This window comes from Prunus avium, chromosome 3 (assembly GCF_965620075.1).
Source record: "Prunus avium chromosome 3, drPruAviu1.hap1.1, whole genome shotgun sequence".
NCBI lineage: Eukaryota > Viridiplantae > Streptophyta > Magnoliopsida > Rosales > Rosaceae > Prunus > Prunus avium.
In genome coordinates this window covers 36,607,585-36,628,704 of record NC_142286.1, presented here as the reverse complement: position 1 = coordinate 36,628,704, position 21,120 = coordinate 36,607,585, and the positions used below count along the sequence as shown (strand labels likewise).

General features: G+C 37.6%; 1 protein-coding gene, 2 long non-coding RNA genes and 1 pseudogene across 6 annotated transcripts; 3 read left to right on the top strand and 1 right to left on the bottom strand.

The window, feature by feature from the left end:
- The first annotated feature begins 1,687 nt into the window (after positions 1-1,687).
- Positions 1,688-4,009, top strand: LOC148296071 (uncharacterized). 2 transcript variants are annotated; one of them, XR_015834284.1, is made up of 4 exons: positions 1,688-1,777; positions 2,181-2,317; positions 2,668-2,860; positions 3,715-4,009. It is a non-coding gene; the product is annotated as an uncharacterized LOC148296071 (long non-coding RNA). The 2 variants fall into 2 exon arrangements; XR_015834285.1 differs by lacking the exon at positions 2,181-2,317.
- A 4,730-nt stretch (positions 4,010-8,739) lies between these two features.
- On the top strand, positions 8,740-12,277 carry LOC110759049 (phosphatidylinositol 4-kinase gamma 7 pseudogene; annotated as a pseudogene). 2 transcript variants are annotated; one of them, XR_015834468.1, is made up of 2 exons: positions 8,740-8,986; positions 9,780-12,277. The product of XR_015834468.1 is annotated as a phosphatidylinositol 4-kinase gamma 7 pseudogene, transcript variant X2 (transcript). The 2 variants fall into 2 exon arrangements; XR_015834467.1 differs by having other exon boundaries at positions 9,776-12,277.
- On the bottom strand, positions 12,044-15,947 carry CRLK2 (Protein kinase superfamily protein). Its single transcript, XM_021961071.2, has 8 exons — positions 15,764-15,947; positions 14,657-15,050; positions 14,312-14,465; positions 13,817-13,943; positions 13,475-13,560; positions 13,322-13,393; positions 12,997-13,200; positions 12,044-12,905 (listed from the first exon to the last, which is right to left on the bottom strand). Exons 2-8 carry the CDS (start codon positions 14,983-14,985, stop codon positions 12,603-12,605), a joined length of 1,275 nt encoding a protein of 424 aa, XP_021816763.1. The 5' UTR covers positions 14,986-15,050; positions 15,764-15,947; the 3' UTR covers positions 12,044-12,602.
- A 3,027-nt stretch (positions 15,948-18,974) lies between these two features.
- On the top strand, positions 18,975-20,514 carry LOC110759047 (uncharacterized). Its single transcript, XR_015834800.1, has 3 exons — positions 18,975-19,907; positions 19,992-20,244; positions 20,338-20,514. It is a non-coding gene; the product is annotated as an uncharacterized LOC110759047 (long non-coding RNA).
- The last annotated feature ends 606 nt before the right edge of the window (positions 20,515-21,120 follow it).

Sequence of the window (21,120 nt, the reverse complement as noted above, 5' to 3'; positions counted from 1 at the left end):
GGTGGAAAGTTCAATTTTTTGTTAGTTGGTAACCTTTTTAAAAAAAAATAATAATAATCTTTTTCTTTTGAGTTAGGTGTTAGGACAAGGTTGTGGACAAAGAAAAAAGGTAACAAAAGGGGAAAGGTGGTAACCCATTTTTTACCACTTTGGTGTAGATTGAGTGGACTCACCTCCACCGTTTTTCTAACTCCAATATAACGCAACAAATTGGAATATAATAACATTACCAATAAATAATTATTTGGCACGTGATGAGAAATAGAAATGTGGATTTTTTTAGCAACCAAGAAAACTTGCATGCTTAACCCTTTCATAGGGGGCTCTATTCTGAAAAAACCCTATCCACACTCTAGTTCCTTTTCTTCTTGCCAACAACCAACCGCAAGAAAGCTAAGGGGGAGAGGAGGCCCCCTCCTCCCCTCCGCCCATCTTCCCCTTTCTCTCCTCATTTCCCCTTCTTTTTATCTCATCTTTTCCATTCCTTTTATCCATTCTTCTCCTTCGCTTCCCCTCTCCAGATTGTCTAGATCTGTTTGGATTTAGGTATGTTTGTCTATTTGTTTTGTTTGATTGTTTTTGCAGTGTTCTAAGTGACTGGTGTTGTCTTTGTCTCAGTGGCGGCGACAATAGTGACGTTGGATTGTGTCTCTTCTCAGGAGAATTGTGATACCCGATGGCTGATGTTTTGTCTCTGTTTTAACAACGGTGAAAGCAACGACTCTAGTGATAGTTGTTGGGATGTGGTGCTTTTCTTTACTCTGCGTCGACCAAAGAACTATGCTTGGTCATAGGAGTTTTTCTTTGTCAGGTTCTGAGTTGAAGTGTAGTGCTTCTCATGGGTCCTTTTACTGTTGTTTTTATGTTCCTCCTTCATGTTCTCTTCTGGTTTCTTCTATGGTATGTCTTGCAGTTTCTGTGGGTGTCAAATGACTATGATTTTGCTCATAGAAGGCTTCTTTTGATAGTTGGGATATTCTGCGGTCCTCTCCTGTGAGTTTACTATTTGGAGTTTCTGTGGTCTTCTTATGTGTGTCTACTGTGTTGGTCTCTAGTTGCAGTTCTCGTCAGAGGTCTTTGTGTTAGTTTTCGTTTTTGATTTGTTCTTTTATTGTAATGGTCCAAAGTGACCTGAATTGGACTCTCATGTTAGTCCATGACATGTGCGGTAGTCTTTTCTCCCTTGTGGTTTGTCCCATGGAGTTGTCCTATGAAGGTTTTAACGAGGCCACTGTATCATGTCGCTCTTTATACATCTTTGGTTTTATGAATGAATTCTCTTTCTCAAAAAAAAAAAAAAAAAAAAAAAAAACCCTTTCATTGGGTACAAAACTCTTCATCACTCGTAATTCATTAAATTCTGTTATTAGGAAAATTCTTTGGAGACAAGTAACATTGGAAGAGGAAAATTCGAACACATAATCTCATTTGCAGTGGTAACAAGAAAGGTTTGATGTTTTGTGTTTTTTAAAGGTTTGAGTTTCCCACACATTTCATACACAGAAAATGCTAGGGAGACCAACTTTAGATACCAAGTTGTGTACCATCTCTCTAATAGAGCGTGGGGCCCTTCATACGCACACATTATTATATATACATATAAATTGGGAAATGGAGTGGTTTTAAGCCCAACAATTAGACCATTGTTCAATCCATTAATGGAACGACGCGGCTCAGGTAGGAACATCTCTTTGCGAACCTCTATTTGGGGCTCCATCTCAGCCATTGAAGTGATCTCAACGGCTGGAGGAAAAAAACAAGCTCACACTAGAATCGGGTACGCTGCTTCTCTTTTGCCGCTCGCGCCTTTTTTCGTTCATTCCTTGCGCCATTTAATTATTTTATGAATTATAACTACAAACCCCAAAATCTCACAACACAAATACCCAAAAGGTCATAACTCCACCCAAAAACCAGATTAAAGAAAAAAATGTTTTCATTTGTGCAAAATCTCACGACCCAAAATCTCTGAACTCCATTTATCAACTTCTCAAATACCCATTTCTCAACATCTCCGTGATCGAGTGGAGCCTCTTTCTTCTTCCTTCCTTTCTTCAATCAATTTTTTAAGTTCACCGAGAAACCCGAAAATCTTACAACCCAACTACCACCCAAAATCTCTTAACAACATTTCTCAAGTTCTCCCTAATGATCGTTGCCTCTGATATCAACACATGAAGGGACAACGGAGTTTGCCTATGATATCCAAGAATCATGAACGATTTGTCCAAAATTAATGCTCCCGACATCAGCCCCGTAATCGACCTCTGATATCAAAGAATCATCAGCATCCCCAGAAAAAAAAGATTATATTCATGTAAGTTTATATATTGTAATTGAGAATCCTTAAGAAACCGATTCCATTGGTTGAAATTATCTTTAGCAGAGGATTTCATTTCTTTAGGGGTTCTGGGTGTGTTTATAATAGTGTGAGTAGGGTATGATGTCTGTGTCTTCGTTTGTAATAGTCTAAGTTGGATGGATATAGGTATGATGTTTGTATCTTGATGTGTTCATAATAGTCTGAGTAGTATGGATATGGTGGATATGGGTATCATTTATGTATCTTAATGATAATAGTCTGAATAGTATGGATATGGGTATGTTGTCTGTATCTTGATGTGTTGAAAATAGTTTGAGTAATGTGGATATGGGTATGACATGCAGGGACGGATCCACAGAGGAGCAAGGGTGGTCAAGTGACCCCTGCAACTCTGGAATTTGCCATTAGAGGGGAGAAAATTGACTCCTGCAAACTGCTCGACGAAAGTCCCCAAAGAGCAGCGCTCTTATCGACCTTGTAATCTGATGCTCGTTGGGCAGCTAAGAAGAGACGCCTCAGAGATAAAGTCCACAAAATGTAATGTCAAATTTCACCTTCACTGCCTTGGTTCTTTTGCTTTCAGTTTCGTCAATTCTTCATTATTTTTCAATGTAGTTTGATGGCTATCTGTGATTTGCTCACTATTCTGAGATTTCAGTTTAGCTTAATGAGTACCCATTGGTTGGTCTGTAGGGAAAAATTAAAAAAAAAGGCTTCTTCTTATTTTAACTTTGAAGAAGTATGGATATTTGACAAAAGTGAAGATAACTGCTTGGTGGGACTGATATTTGATGCTTCATTTTGTATTTGGTTGATTAAATATTGATGGAAATATAAATTTAAGATCTTGAAGTATGGGGCCTCAGGGTAATTAAGGCATTCCCAGCTATTTGGTTTGTCTTGGCTGAAATAGATTTCTTAAGAAAACGAAACAACAGAGAGGCCCAATTAGTTTTTTTATATGAATTTTCGGTTAGCTTTTCTCCATCAATGGAGTGATATCTTACTTGTCTGTTGTGATGCGTTTGCTATATGTTTTGATGCATTTGATATATGCTATAATGCATTTGGTACCTCTTTTGATGCATTTGCTATCTGTTATGATACCTTTGGTATCTGTTACGATGCATTTGGTATCTGTTTTTATGCATGTTCTATCTGTTATGATGCATTTGGTATATGGTATGATGCATTTAATGTATGTTATGTTGTTTTTGGTATCTGTTATGATGTATTATTACCTATCTATTATGAAGCATTGGCTATCTGTTATGATTCAATGGACGATAATAATTATGGATGCTCAGTTGGTTCATTTACTATCTATTATGATGCATAACTGGTATGTCCCTATTTAGAAATATGCTGCAATAAATTTGACTGATATGCAGGTTGATAGGAGAAAGGACGACATGAAGCATAATAAGGGTCTGGTGACAATGGTGAACGGCGAATCCCTAAGTTTGGTAAACCTTGGTCGTCTGTGAAGAATGTGTTTCTGTCTTTTTTCAATGCTTATAAGCATTTTGTTTGTAAAGTGCTCAATGGGAAAGGGGTAAAGAAACCCAAACCACTACTTCACCCACCTTTCAGATACATTGGGAAGCCAGTCATGCTTATTTTAACTGTTTATAAACCCAAAATATTTTCTTCAGTTTCTCAAGTTTAAAAAAAAAAAAATAGTTTGAAGCATCACGCACCTTTGTGTTCACAGTGAATTTCAAAACAATGGCTAATATATTCACGTTCACCGTGTTCAAAACAGTTTTGCATGTGTGTTCACACAGTTGGCAATACCACACGAGTTCAAAACCTTATACCTGAACAATTCTTACCAAGAAAATTTAAAACTAAGGCAGTTAAACAATTCCTTCACCCACAATCACACAGCTATATACTGCAGCATCCCTACAACAAGTCTATAGCAAGCTTTAACCGGAATAAATGCATGGCCTCATCAAAATTGTAAGTTAGGGATGAGCCCTTAATTGTACACATGGAAAATTGTAAGCAACTTTTTGGACTTGGCATACGAAGTATTCGGGTAACAAATAGGTAGGAATTTTTCCCTTTTATTTCCATTTTCTAACGATTTTACAACAAAATATTATTAAACTATAACAAATGAGACACGTGTCAGTGCATGAAAACTGTATCCTTCTATCCACCTCCACGGCTCAGCATGGGATGCCGCCACCTCGCATCTCCTTCAATTATTTATTTGTTTACACTTAAAAATTTATTTCAAAATCAATAATAATTCAAACAAATCCCAAAAAAATTTGCCGGCCTCGGTACTACATTTCCTACGATCACGTACTTCAAATTTCACATTTCCATTTAAATTTTGATGCGGAATTTATGTGATCAAACAAACAACATTTTAGGGTTTACAAAGTCTACTAGTATATTCATTTGCATCATTCACATTTAGGGATGAGCCCCTAATTCTAATTTTTACACTTTAAAATTTATTACCCTTTAGGGTCAATAATAATTTACAAAGTGTTAGGGTTTAGGGTTTACAAGGTGTTAGTTGTAGGGTTTAGGGTTTAGGGTTTACAGGGTTTAGGGTTTACAAGGTGTTAGTTGTATCATTTCTCAAATTTGCCATATGTTATGGCTTGTGTATTTTTCTAATTGGTAATTTATTTATTGTGAATTTTAGAAGTTAAATCGTATAAAAATAAAATGAAATAGTTGAAGATTGACACGTCAGCTTCTTAAAGCCACTTCGTCAGCATTTCAGAAATGTGGCCCTATCAGATAGCGACACATGTCATTTTTTTTGTTATTCATTGTCTTTATCTTTAACAAATTCATAAGAAATTAAATACAAATAAGAAAAATACACCAAAAATTGCTACAAATAAGAAAAATACACCAAAAATCATGATTCTACATATTTGAATTAATGGAAATCATTGAATCAAAGAAACAAGAGTGTATGTGATAGAATGTTTTGATTTGTCTATGAACAAAGTTGAGTTTTTATCATTGTGCTTGTATTTTTGTAATTCATAATTAGAATTTTGGAGCTTTAAGGAGAAGAGAATATGACAAGGCATTTGAATGAATTTTCGGTGTATTTTTTTGGTTTTTAATTTTTTAATTATGAATTTTAGAAGTCAAATCGTAGGGAAATAATATGAAATATAATAGCTTCACATGTGGTAGCTTCTAAAGAGTACCCCTATCAGCGGTTCTAGGGTTTAGCCTTATATGATGGTAACACGTGTCATGTTTTTGTAATTTATTGTGTTTTATCTTAAACAATTCTTAAACATAATTTCATATATTTAAATTAATGAGAATCATTTGATCAAAGAAACAAGAGTGTATGTGATAGAATGTTTTGATTTATCTATGAACAAAGTTGAGTTTTTATTATTGATTTGTATTTTTATAATTTAGAATTAGGGCTGTGCAGGATCCAAACCAATCCGCTAAAACCGACCAATTCAATCCAATCCAATCCAATTTTTATTGGTTTCGACAACATCGGCGGATTGGATTGGATCAGAAAATTGAAAATCCAATTGGATCGGTTTGGATGGCGGATCAAGTTTTTAAAATCCAACCAAAACCGAACCAATCAAATATATATACATTCATATATATATAATATTGTTCTTCCCATACGTTCCTATTGATTAAAACTTAATATATTGACCTTACCCATACCCAGCATGCTAAACATGCTCAGAAACTCTCATATTTGTTTCCTACAGACAACATAGCATGCTCAACATGCTCACAAACTCCCATATGTTATTAATATATTAGATAGCATGCTTGCTTTATTTACCAGGGGTCCACAAGTTTGAACAAGCTTAGAGGAGGGCATTGTTCACTTTGTTGTTATATGCGGTGGATTCGAATCTCATTGTTTGGGAACTTGAACTTCTGGTGGTTTTTTTGTGAAAAATTGTGGAGTATTTCTCCAGTTTTGCTCTCTATTTTCTGCTCCTCTCTTGCATATGCAGGCTGGGTTCCGTGGGTGGGGGGCGGGAGCAGGGATCTGTAGCACTATTTTTATTCCTTGTTTACATTATTTGTTCATAAATCCATTGAAAACAAGGTCTTGGAGTGTTTAATTGTACAACAGAAATACCCGTCATACTTGGCTTAGTACGTTCACTGTTATGGGTCCTCTGCATAGGCACCTTCAGTATCATTATCACTAATTTTCTACAAAGAAATAAAAACCTACCAGACATGAACCGATCACAGAAGTGCCATAAATGCTTGCCGAGCATTCACAACCAACATAAACATGTATCACTAGCTACTCAGGCTCAGGGTTCGTGTTAATGCATGCATAAATGCCCATGTCATACTTGGTTCAATGTTCTGGGTCCCTTAGGCACCTTCAGTATCAATATCGCTAATTTTCAACCAAGAAAAAACCTAACAGACATGAACCGATTACATAAATGTCACAAAAGCTTCCCAAACATTCAAAAACAACGCCAAAAGGTATCACTACATACTCAAACGCAGGGTCCGTGAATTAAATCAAACTCCCGCATAAATGCATGTGTCATATTTGGCTGAGTACCTTCACTGTTCTACGCTCTCTGAGTGGGTTGCATATTCTCAGCAACTGGAGCACCAATGTCTGCGTCAGGACATGAACTGCAACATCGAAACAAAAATGCATAAATAATGACAAATCATTAAAAGGAAATATATTCAACTAATATATACGATATATTTGCTTACGGGCTCACAAGTCTTGGACATCTTCTTCTATCCTGCACTCAGTGCATCGACGTTTATGTCATCCCGCTGCCTTCCCATGTTGTCCTTTAACTCTTTTTGTACTCTGAACTTTTGATGTATGGCAAATGAAACCTTGAACACATATTATTTCTAGCATAGTTTATTCTTAATATGTGAAAACCATTTTTGAACTTGTGATGTATGGCAAATCAACCAGTTAACACAGCTTGTTGCTAGCATAGTTTATTCTTAATCTGTGAAAGAGTTCTAAACTACTGATGTATGGCATTCCTATTAATCGGTTGTCCTAATCAACAATACTATAGTTTCTTCTGGTCAATCTTAGTATGTACAAACACCGTTCTGCCCCACATAGGAAGCCTTTGTGAGTCTCTAGTGAAACAATAAAACAACCAACATCCAAAGTAGCGTAACTATTCAACCAAAAGAAAAGTTGCGTAACTAATGGCCATATACTTGGTCAAACATTTTCCTCGAATACTCAATTTCACAAATACAGGATATCTCTTACCTTAGAATTCGGAGCTTCCAAATTTGTAGAAATATGACAATGGAGCAGCAACAGAGCTCGACTTCAACCCCAAATATTTCCACCTTCCTCAAATATGACAATGAAGCAACAACAAAGCTTGTACAAATGTGGATTCCAACTCAAAGATTTTAAAACCAACAGTATAGAACCAAAGCCAAGTGCTCACTTTGTGGTCTCCAATCGTCAAGTAATGAACTCAAGGCTTCACAAGTGCACAGAACAGAATCATCAAACCAACAAAATGAAAACACAAAAAGAATTACATTGCATGTGCTCATCGGGATAATACCTTGCTTTGTATGTTTTGAATCACCAAACCAGAAAACTGAACAGCTCTCTTTTTGATGAAAAAATGGTGGCAAAGTGTGCAACCACTCCGAGCCGGGGAGGGGTTAAGGTTAAAGCTCTCCCCATGGGATTTGAACAGCTCTCTTTCCTCAAACAGAATAGCAAACCAGAAAAAAGAAGAAAACCATGTTCTTCGACAGACAGCCAGACACAGAGAAAGACAGATAAACATAACTTTTTTTGGAGGGAGATATTGTGGTCTTCAAGAGCACAGTGCGTCTGTTTTGGAGGGAGGAAGCCACGTTCCAGTGAAATCGTTTTACACACTTTGAGTTACAATTGCTTCTTATCATCCGTTAGATTTGATCCAATGGTGTTCCCATATAGAGGTTTGCAAAATGATGTTCCCACTAGAGAATAGCCCTTAATGGAATGCCTTGGGCCGGGTTAAAGGCTAAAAGACTAGTGAGTCAATGAGGCCCAACAAAGAATTTTCTTTCTTCTTCTTTTGCTCTCCCATAAAAAGTGTTAAATTGTTATTAGGCCCATTAAATTGTTAATTCCATTCATTAAATAAACAAAAATTATTTGGTAATTTCAAGTTCCAGATCTTTCTTTCCCACCACCACCGTCAGGACAAACCACCACGTGTCCGTATAGACTAACTCCCATGGAGTCACATCCTTCACTGCCATTGGACATCTCAGGGCCCAGTAACGTCACACAACCCAAATCACATCAGAACCCGTCACGTTACCGTCGAACGAACGACGCACACCCACGTGGCAAACTAATGCGCACATATTACCACTGCCCGTAATTTTCTTCCTTGATTTCGAATTTAAAAAAGAGAAAGTTTAATTATTCGTTAAACCCCCTTCCGCTACTCGCGAATGGGAGTTAGAGACTAACCACTCCAAAAGCGGGAGAGAGAACAACTGTGAACAGTATTGATTTTGAGGTCCGATCAAATCAAATCTGGCCGTTGATATTTCTTTCATCCAATCTCCGCCCGCCGTCTTCGATTCAGTCTCGTCTCAACGGCGATGGATCTCCGGTAAGCTCCGCCGTCCGGTTTCCCTGCATCGCGGTCTCCGGTGAGTTTCACTCTTTCGTTTTTGTCTGAGCTCTCCATTAGAAAACGCTATTGTTTAGTGAGTATTTGCAATTTTCAGACCGCGATTAGCTTCGATTTCGCTTCCATTTGAATCTCGTGTTTGTGTCCTATTGTTACGGTAGAGTTTGGGATCAATTTCGATTATTTGTATTATTCTTATGGCATTGTTTTTTTATTTATGTTTTGTGCTTTTTTCGTTAAGTTTTATGTATGAGACAAGTTAAAATATTCCCAGCACTTTTTAAATTACTGATTCGGAGGAGAAATTTTGGAGAAAAAAAAAAGTGAAGAGCTTTGAGTAGGAGATTTGAATGGACAAGAAATTTAAAGTTGATTCTTGGCGTTGTAATTTGGGTTTCAAGTTGATGATCAGACTGCTTTTTGTCATAAGAATTTTCCGAGAAAAAGATTCCCTTTTTTTCACACATATATACCTCTGTGTGTGTGTGTGTGTGTGTGTGTGTGTGTGTAAATACGTCTATTTGTTTCCTTTCAAACTCATCAAGTATTAGGGATTGGAAGAAACAGATGTAAAAAGAAAAATCGTGTGTGTGTGTGTGTGCGTGCATGATTGTAAATATGGATGTATGTACCGGGTCACCAAATGAGCGATTTCAGATAAGGACGTCTATTTGTTTCCTTTCAAACTCTTCAAGTATTAGGGATTGGAAAAAACAGATGTAAAAAGAAGATTTATCTTATACTTTTATTTCTTTGTAAATCACTATTCTTTAAAAGATTATCTAATGAATGTGTTATTCTGGAATAGCTAGCCAGCCAGTGTCATTATCAGGTGGCCTCTGCAATGTAGCAAATTGGCAAAGTGGGTGACTTCTTCGTTATAGCTTTTCCAGTGTGAAAATCAGTTGTCTTCTACTAGTCTGATTATGATTGTCTACATTACAAACATTTTCCTTCAATTAGTGCCGGCATTCGAGTTTGGCGTCTGCGTGAGAGAGAAGCTCTCTGCTGCTGCTGCCTCTGCTGCCGGCGTTGGAACTTGCCACTTCTCTGCTTCCTTTCATGTCTCCTGAATTGGGTAAACCTGTACATAACCAGATGGCAGTTGCAACCTTCAAAGGACCTCTTAATGGTGAGTACCATGGGAAAAAGACATTGGAAAGAAAAAATTCTGGCAAGAGACGTGTGTTTGTGCAGACTGAAAGTGGTTCTGTTTTGGGCATAGAGCTAGATAGGGGTGACAATGTCCACACAGTGAAGAGGAAATTACGGCTTGCACTTAATGTCCCAACTGATGAGAGTTCATTGGTATGTGGTGACATGGTGTTGAAGAATGATCTCAGCATTGTTCGAAATGATTCTCCGCTTCTTCTCACCCGGAACTTCTTGCACAGAAGCTCGTCTACCCCCTGTCTCTCGCCAACTGGGAAGGATCTTCAGCAGAGGGATCAAAGTGGTCCAATTGAGGTACTGGGGTACTCGGATCAATTTGCCAGAACAAAACAATTAGTTGTGGATATTGTGAAGGCAATAAAAAATGGCATTGATCCAGTTCCTGTTCACGGTGGGCTTGGAGGTGCATATTACTTTAGAAATTGCAGTGGTGAAAATATTGCCATTGTGAAACCGACGGATGAGGAACCTTATGCTCCAAACAACCCAAAAGGTTTTGTTGGGAAAGCACTTGGACAACCAGGTCTCAAACGTTCAGTACGGGTTGGGGAGACAGGTTTCAGAGAAGTTGCAGGTTTCCTACTTGATTACAATAATTTTGCTAATGTGCCTGACACTGCTCTTGTGAAGATCACACATTCAGTTTTTAATGTGAATGATGGAGTGAAGGGTAATGTGCATCGAAACGGAAAGCAAGCAAGTAAGATTGCATCACTGCAGCAATTCATTCCTCATGATTTTGATGCCAGTGATCATGGGACTTCCAGCTTCCCTGTTGCTGCTGTGCATAGAATAGGGATTCTAGATATTCGGATTCTTAACACAGACAGGCATGCAGGGAACCTTCTGGTTAGGAAGCTTGATGGTGGTGGGAGGTTTGGTCAGGTAGAGCTTGTACCCATTGATCATGGCCTTTGTCTACCTGAAAGCTTAGAGGATCCATACTTTGAGTGGATACACTGGCCTCAGGCATCAATTCCTTTCTCAGATGATGAGCTTGCATATATAAATAAACTTGACCCTTTTAAGGACTCTGATATGCTCAGAATGGAGCTGCCCATGATTCGAGAGGCATGCCTCCGAGTCTTGGTTCTTTGCACTATTTTTCTCAAGGAAGCTGCAGCCTTTGGCCTCTGTCTTTCTGAGATTGGTGAGATGATGAGTAGGGAATATCGGGGCCATGAGGAGGAGCCAAGTGAACTCGAGATAATATGCATTGAAGCAAAGACACTGTTGGATGAGGAAATATCTTATTTTGAGCCAAAAGCTGGCAGGGAGGAGTTTCAGTTTGAGCTAGACTGTGGGGAGGAGGAGCTGGATTTGGCTCCAACTACAGAAGAGAAAATGAAAACTGAAAGGATTTTCCGTTTTGGATCAAAAGGTGGAAATGGAAGATATTTACTATCCAAACTAGAGGAGAGTGTGGAGGAGGGCATGGACGGGCACGAGGGAAATGAGTTACCTCCAAGGTCGGATGACTGTGTTATTGTAGTGCAGGATCGGATTCCAAATGTTTCAAAGCTGTCAACATCATTGAAAAACATCAGCATTGGTGAGAAGAGTTGGCGACACCTAGGCTCAATGCAAAAGAACGGCTATTTGGCTGGCACATCCTCAGGAAATAGGAGCGTGAATGAGCAGAGGCCCATGAGCAGTAATTTCGTGATGTTGGCAGATATGAATGAAGAGGAATGGATGAGGTTTCTTGAGAATTTCCAGAGATTGCTGCGCCCTGCTTTTGCAAATCGCAAAGCAGGGAATGTGGGTCAGAGGCAGAGACAGAGGTTGGGGACTTCATGCCAGTTTTGAGGGAATATTGTTAGATAAATAAATTGGAGTTATTAGAGTACTTGTTGTAGGGTTTGATACCTGGGTCGGGGTGTTATTTGTTTTTTTTCACTCCTTTCACAAGTTTATTTGTGGGACTGCTGGCGTCCTGAGTCTTACCCTTGGGAGTCGGCCAATGGAGGCGAGAACCGTATGTTTCAATTCCCTAGTCTTTTTTGTCTTCCACGTTGTGTCGACTGTGTAGAGAGAGTGAATAAATCTGCCATACCAAATGGCAGAAGGAACAGCGTTTTGTATATATAAACTATCTGATGAGGTTGAAGATGCAATTCATGTGAAGGTTTTTTGACCCCTTGTTATTAGGTGGTGACTTAAGTGCTTTCTCCTCCGTTATTATGGTTAATTTGCATATCTTAATAATAACAAAATTGAACGATGGGCTTAAACTTAAAAACTTGATTTTTCCTTGCATTGTGTTCACCCAAAAACGTTTCCAGGATCGAATTCGTAACCAGAAAAAACCAATATAAGCTGCTTAGCACCCCAAGAAATGTCTTCCGCCACTGACCATAAAATCAGAAATTGCTCATTTTCTGTGGCCTGTATATTTTATATTGTATGTTATTAACAACATTTTCCAAGACAAGCTTGAAAGGAAGCAAAATTCTTATTGGTCATTCAGTCGCTCTATCTTTCACGCTAGCTATCCTACTCAGCTCCACCTGCTGAATCTCTATTCGGCTTACAGCCCTCGAAAATTCTTCGCCTGCAAAAGACATGGTATCTTCTTTGGCAAGACGCCTTTGTTTTATCTTCAATATACCCTGTGAAACTTCTCCTATAGAAGGTCTCTTTCTTGGTAATTGCTCTAAGCATTTGTGTGCGATTCTCGCTAGCCTCCTCACTTCGTCAAGATTGCACTCTCCAACTAGTTGCTTATCAAGTATTTCATCTACACCATCTGGGGCCATAGCAGCCTTACAGGAAAAAGAGAAAAAAGTTAAAAGAGCTTCGCGACAGAATTATGTGTAAACAATATGTTTATGTTGCAGAGTGCATGAAACTCACAAGATTAACATATTCCATTAAGTTTTGGTGAGGGTGGATGGCTGTTATTAGCTCAAATATGATAATTCCAAAACTGTAGATGTCGCTCTTCATTGTGAACTGGTTTGTAGATATGTATTCTGGGTCTATGTAGCCATAAGTACCTTTTAGGCCAGAATTCCGGCCATCAAAAACCTCTTCCTTAGACAATCCAAAATCAGCAACCTAATGCACAGGAGAAGGTGAAGACAGATTGAAATGAAAACATAAATATGATAACATTCACTATTAACTACTATGCATGTGCCAGCTGCCTAGCATGCATCCTATACGGTTATTTTCTTACCTTAGCTCTCATTGACTGGTCTAAAAGTATATTAGCAGACTTTAAATCACGATGTATGACTGGTGGGACTGCCTGTTCAAATAAACTTCATATGAGAGAGGTGAACAAAATTAATTGTTCACTAACAAAACAAGGATACAGTATATATCCTACCCCTTCATGAAGGTACTCAATTCCATGTGAAATATCCAGAGCAATTTGTAGCCTTTCATCCCAGCTCAAGACCTGTTGTTCTTCAGCTACATGAAGATGATTCTTAAATCAACCCAAAAGGCTTCCGAAAAGAAGTTTTAGTCAAGTTCTCAGTTACTGAAACAAAAAAAAGATACAGAGATGTCTCTAGGTGAAATAAACGATTTGGAACTACCAAGCAACATAGACTCAGTAAATTTTTCCACCTTCCATTTGAATTAGATATCACCTAGCATGTAGTTACTACAACACAGAGAAATCTTGATTTTTGATATGGATATAAACAGGAGCATCTGAACTTACTGTACAGAAGATTTGATAAGCTGCCATTACTCATGAACTCGTAGATTAACATATGCTGCCCCTTGTCTACACAATATCCTAGTAGATTCACTAGATTGCGATGATGCAGTCTTCCTAGCAGAGATACCTGCAGCAAGACCACATAAATTAATGGAAACTCAACCTGTTTTGTGGGATATAAACATTGAGACGGCCAATCATAAGTCAACCAGTGATAACTGGTCAGATTGTCAATTTGGAAACCAGAAACTGGACTCCTGAGGACTGTCTTGTTGCATTCATGTCCAGAATTGCAGTGTTTTTTATTATCGTTCCAAGCTTTTGAGTAAAATGTTGAAAATGTTAAATTCCGTTTTATGTATTCTTTGGACCATAAGAGCAAAGAAATCATTTTTGGTTGTGAATTCTACAACATACGTGAGAGTATTTTTGTATCAATTCTATGGGCATGAAGGAAGATGGTTTCTCACAGGATTTACTTGATGTAGCGTTTACCTCTGTTTGGAACTCTTTCTCTCCCTGCTTAGAATTGGAAGCAAGCACTTTCACAGCTACTACCTCTCCAGCAGCCATTTTTGCTTTATACACCGGACCAAAAGAACCTTGTCCCAGAAGGGTAGTAAAATTTTGAGTAGCCTTCTGTATATCTCTGAAAAGTATAACATACATTAGATGCACCATATATCATAGCATATCAACTCAGTACCTCACAGGGTCTGAGTATAGGTTCTACTATTAACCTAATAGAATATTTTTTACAAAAAAGTACCCACCAAATGGAGAAATATAAACTGTAACAGCATTATGTAATTTTTCTATAGCGCAGAAGGTTCAACATACTTGTAAGAGTATCTAAGTACGCCTGGCGCAGAAAAAAATCGATCTTTGTTTTGATGATTCCACCAAGAGCGCGGAGAATTCTTTTGAAGGTTCTCGGATACTTGAATACCTTTGGAAGTTGAAAGAGATGCGCTATAGTCAGTGCTTGTACCTAAGCCATTTGCCTGTATCGGAAGAGTTGTAAAACTACGCTCATTAGCACATCGACGAAGATGAGCACGCTTTCTATACCACCTTATGCCAAAAAATATGAGTGAAGCTATCAAAATTCCAAGGGCTACACCAACAGAGATGCCGATGATAACAAGAAGATCAGTTTTATGAACCATTCTTTGGTCTCTTATGAAATTCAGGCAATGAGAACATCTTGCAGGGCAAAATCGCCGCAGGTTATCTGTCATAAGATGGGCAAAACACATTATGTAAACTTGTTCCAGAAATGATGGATTAGCATGACAAGTGGAATTCAAAATCCGATTGGGTTATTGATAATGGAAACATGATAATATTTGATTAACAATATGAAAACCACAATAGTTAGAATGCTACATATCCTTCTGAAATAAATGTACGATCTGTTACTTCCTCACATTGCCTGATTCACAACGAACTCGGTGCACTTTCCAGATATAAATTGTGTAACTTTTTTAGTAGACATAATATATCCACCATTTTTATCCATAAAAATTGTGTCTTGCTTGCTTCACTAAAGATAGAGCCACAGGATAAGCATACTATCAACTGGGCATAAGTAAAGAAACTCAAAAACTGCAAAAGAACCTTTTTTTTTCTTTGTTTTCTACTAACTTTATTACCACATGTTAAGATGCTTTCTTTCTTTGTATGCGTACTGCCAACCAAGACTTGACGCAGAAGTTGGCATAAATGGTAGACTCTTATTTGCATTTAAAAAAAAAAGAAGCAATAATTCAACATAGATATATTGAAATTAACTATCAACCTTCCAAATTCCCACAACCATATATCATGCTCTATGATCAAAACCAGAACACATGAGCCCAGGCATCAGAACCAGCCAAAAGACACAAATAAGCAGAAATTCTAAAAATCAAGAAAGACCCATGAATTGATGAAGAGCACACATACCTTATCAGCTGAAAACCCAAAGAGAAGTTGATGGGATCAGTTTCGTTGACTCTTCTGCTGATTGTTGTTACAGAGACCCAGTTGAAGAAAAGAAACTGTAAACAGCCAGAGAAGAAACTGAAGGAAAAACACAAGTGGCTGAGTTGGACTGGGAGTTGATGGAATAAAAAGATAAAGGCGGATTTTTTATGGGCTTAACGTTAAGTGGTTAAAGTGTTCTGTTGAGGCCTTAAAGGGAAAGATAATAATATAATGCTAGGCCTAACAAAATTAAATTGAATTATATCACATAGTGCAAAGCAAAAGCCGGTAAAGTTGTAAACTACACATCGGTCTTATTCAGCCGTACCAAAAACCAATGCCTCGTTAATGCAGATGTTGGCCGCCTTTAATTCTTATGCTTTCTTTTTGTTTATTTGGGTCAATTTGTCGCTTTGAGCTCATGGTCCACAAAAGAAATTCCATGGTCTTGGTGGAAAGTTAAAATGCCAATAATATTTCAAGTTAATCCCGAACCAACTGCAATGTCTGAAAGTTAAAATGTAGGATAATGTGCGACAATGTATGATTAGTTTGAAATATCGATACATTGATATACATACCTTAATTGAATTTTTTTAAAAATAATAATAATGGTAATAGTGTCAATGATAATGAAGAAAAATGTCTTACATGCTTGCATGTGTAAGCCCCCATCGTTGGCTGCTTCAACTTGGATTAGCAGGTGGGTTATCTCATGCTACTTAATGCATAATTATGCTCAATGAAAACGATATTTTTTGGGGTGGGTTGACATGGTCTAAGTGGGCTCATGGGAACAGATATTCGGTGCGGTCCCCTAACTTCAATAATTCATTCCATTTTTTCCAACAAATCCATCATTTCTTGTTGTTCTTTCTTCCCCAAATCTGTAATCTGTTTGAACCAAGAAAACGAAGATAAAAAGAGAGATGAAACTAATTGTAAATACAAAGAGAAATACAGCTAAAGAAAATAATGTGATTTTTGAGTTGTTTTTCTATTCTCTTACATATTTTATATAATTTTTATATATAAAGAGTATCATGACTTGGCATATATATTGTCCCAAACATTCAACTATTGAGGAGGATTGGTTAAAGCTACGTAGACTAATATTCTTGGCAGGGTTAGGTAGAGCTGAAAAGAGGATTGGTTAGACCTGCATGGCTTGACTATTTAAATTTGAGGAGGAGTTCTTTCTTGAAACCAATGAAGTTTTGATACTTGTCAAATTTAAGCAATATCGACAAAATTTTAATAGAAAAGAAAAAATATATATTTAAAAGTTTGACAAATGTCAAAATCATATTGATCGTAAAGAGGAGCTCCTCAATTTTAAGGAGGATTTCACTATTGGGTTGGTAAAATCTTTGGTTCACCCGTGCTATGAGCCCCTATTGTTTGATCCAATATTGACCGTGAACGAATTTCGACTTTTTTAATTTTATTTTATTAATATTAGATATTTGAAAACTAGACCTCGATGCAGGGATAATTGTTCTTAATCACTCTTTCTAGAATTTAAGGCTGAAACACAATGCTGTAATTCCACCATCTCGCATTTATTCAAGAGATTCTCGTATAAGTGGACCTTAGATCAAATAAGAACATAATTAATGTATTTCTAAAGGCTGAAACACAATGCTGCTTAAACAAACGTGAACAATATAGTGATCAAAATTAAATTCAACCTTAATCCTATTCCTAGTGATCAAAATTATAATTACCCTAAATAAAAAAGCTAATGAACAATTCTAACAAATCGTACCAATTCTAACAAATATTAATAAGAAATAGGCAATAAAATTAAAACAAAATATCTCACGTAATAGCAACACTGGTGTTTAAAATTTGAACTCATAAGAGAGGAGACTCTGATCAAATTCACTGCCGATAGAGAGCCTCTTCTGATAAGATTCAGATTTTTCACCGGATCTACATGCACATACCCCATTTCATTTACCATAGGTTTAAGTTTTGACATAAATCTAGTTAATGTGCTCTACATAAATCTAATTTCTCAAGTAATTAGTCCCCTCGTGTATGGTATTGAGAACTTTAAAGTATCGGAAAAGTACAGGAGAGTATCAAAAAAGCAAGAATTTTTTTGTGGTACCTTTGTTTCTTCATACTATGTGGCTGTCAAAATGATATCATCAATTCAGGAAGTCCACACATCAACATTTAGTTGCTGATATTAACAGACTGGTGTTTTTCGAGTAAGTACATTATCCATATTTATGTTGAGATCTATGTTAAACCTAGCTAGTGCTCGCATTTAACGAGATTTTTACGTGCTTGCAAAATGTGATGAAAAGCCAGATTCATTGTCACTACCTCAGAAGCCATTTTTCTCTTAGATATCTCTTTCGTTCTTCTCGCTCTTGCCTTACTAAGGCCCTAAGATAAAGCCCTATCTCTTAATCATTAAATTGAATTAATTAGTCGTTTGATCAAATTGATTAGTTTGATCCAATGCTTAATAGACAGGGCTTCATCGAAGGGCCTTAGATGAGGCCCTCGCTATAGAATGACTCTAAGCTACAAACTCTACTTGGACAATTTTTTATTCACAAATGGTTTATGATCTAATTTTTAGCTTCAATGCCCCAATGTGAGAGCTTTGGGCTCATGCCAATAGCCCATCAAGGCACGCTTCAAAAATGGGGCTTTCATGGATGGAAGCCCAATCATAAAGACGGATTTAGTCTAAACTTTCCCATGGAAACCCAATCAAGTGGTTTCTAATCAGATAATGATCATCATTTTTCATGCTCATTACCTCAGTTTCATTCTCGTGTAAATATTGCCCAATTATTGGAACGTATATCAGAACAAACGATCAGCACTAATCAGTAGGCGCAATCCATGACCCCAAAACCAAAATTTGCAGCATCAGTTAGCTTTGGAGCTGCTGTGGTCACATGAGATGTGAAGTTGAACCCCTTAAATTCATAAAGCAACTTTCAACCCCAGAAAAAAAAAAGAAAGAAAGAGAATAGGGTTGTACAATTAGGCCACTGCCTTGATTCAATCACTTTCCAACAAACCGAAATCCCCACCTCACTAAAAGCTCACACCAATTGATCTTCCATGTGACTGGACAATCAGCATTTTCCTCCCAACAAATTGTATATATATATACACACACACACAGAGCACTAGCAGCAAATTCAGCATTTGCATCAAAGCAATGTTGCAGAACATGAGAATGAAACCAATTTCACTTATTTTCTTGTTCACAATTTCCTTGCACTTTCATTCACTGCAGATTCATGGTTTGCCAATTGCACCAGCATTGTATGTGTTTGGGGATTCTTTGTTTGACAGTGGTAACAATAATTTTTTACCAACTGTTTGTAAGGCAGATTACTTGCCTTATGGGGTGAATTTTGTCAAGGGAGTCACTGGAAGATTTACCAATGGCAGAACAGTGGCAGATTTTATAGGTGATATTATTATTGCCCAAAACAAGTACTTGTAACTTTGGTTTGGTTTCAGTTCATGGATATTATTGACTCTATGGTTTCAGTTCATGTAACTTTGTACCTATGGTATCTGTGTTGTCTTTTTTGTTAAGCTGAATTTCTTGAGCTACCATATCCTCCACCATACATGAGCATACGTGGATCAAACACAGCACTTAAAGGCCTGAATTATGCATCTGGTTCTTGTGGCATTCTACCCGAAACCGGAAGCCAATTTGTAAGATAGTCATGACTCATGAGTCCGTGAAGAACCAGTTCTAGATATTCAATCCTGCCAATCTTTATTGTTCATGCACCCACCATGCATGAATTTTCTATAGTAGGGTAGCTATATATAGTTTTATAGTATGAGTTTCTTTCCTTTTCTATTTGGTGTTCTTTTACAGGGGAAATGCTTGAACCTAAAAGACCAGATAGATTTGTTTCAAAGAACGGTGAAGTCAGACTTGCCAGGACAGTTCCAAAATCCCCATGATCTTCTGCAGTACCTATCCAAGTCTATATTTCTGTTTTCTATTGGTAGCAATGATTTCATCATTAACTACCTTGACACCAAAGCGTTCGATACAAGCCAACGCTACTCTCCTCAATAATTTGCACAACTCTTAATGGATGAGCTTGCTAACCATTTGGAGGTACCAAACTCTCATCCCTTCCCTCTCTGCTCATTCAATGTTAAAATGGATGATAAGCTTGTTGTTCTTATTGCAAAAGTGCAGAGGATGTACAATTTGGGAGCCAGGAAAATAATCATGTTTGAAATTGGTCCCCTTGGATGCATCCCATCAATTGCAAAGACACATAACCACAGTGGAAACTGTGTGGAAGATACAAACGAACTAGCCACAACTTTTAATGAAAAACTTCGTGAGATGCTGGCAAATTTGACAACCACTTTCCAAGGTTCTTTCTTTGTTCTTGGTCGAGCTAATTCGATCGGCTATGATGCAATCACAAGTCCTGTTAAATATGGTAAACTTCAAAAACCAAGTTGTCTCATTCTTTCTCTCATTTTTCTTCTTGTTAATCGATTCAACGTTGATGAGATATGTATCGATCGAGCAGGGCTAATGGATGGAAGCAATCCATGCTGCACTACTTGGGCAAATGGGACTTCAGGGTGCATTCCATTGCTTGCACCATGCTTAGAACCAAACAATCACTTCTTCTGGGATGCTTTTGTTGCATTCCTAAGAGGACACAAATTAATGTGCAAACAACCAATTAAAAATACCCGCAAGTGCACGAATCTATTGAAGTATAGATTATGTAAGTACGGGGTCGATCCCACGAAGAACTTGTCGGCTTCCTATAAGTTCTAATTTGAGTACGTAAAGAACACTTAATTGACACACCACAAATGCACAAATGCAAAATGGAAACTAAAAATGAGTAAAGAAGTGTAAAAGAAATGAAACAACACAAGAAAACTAAACAAAAACACAAACAGCATTTTCTATCACCCTTTTATCACCCATTTATCACCTATGAACAGTGCTAAAGAGACCCGTCGTCAGGTAAAAGCGACCGGTCGTTTTTGGGCAGATTCGAAACTCAAAATTTGACTTGAAAAGCGACCGGTCGTCAGGTAAAAGAGACCGGTCGTTTTTGGGCAGATTCGTTTTCTCTGTTTTTCAGTTTCGACCTCTGTCCAGTGTTTTGCCTATAACTTTCCAACCGTACGTCCAAAATTCACGTTCTTTATACGGTTGGATTCAGCACAGAAAATGGAAGAACACAACGCGGACCAAAAGTCCAAAACAATTACGGAAACAAATAAAATTCAGTAACAAAGACACACCACGTGTCGAACACACAACTCACACACACATTGGGGGGGGTTTTGAT

Coding starts and splice junctions, on each gene's coding strand:
- CRLK2 (XM_021961071.2), bottom strand. CDS start 14,985: ATGGTTCATAAAACTGATCTTCTTGTTATCATCGGCATCTCTGTTGGT. Junction 13,394..13,474: donor TTGAGTACCTTCATGAAGGG/GTAGGATATATA, acceptor TTATTTGAACAG/GCAGTCCCACCAGTCATACA. Junction 12,906..12,996: donor TAATGGAATATGTTAATCTT/GTGAGTTTCATG, acceptor TTTTCCTGTAAG/GCTGCTATGGCCCCAGATGG.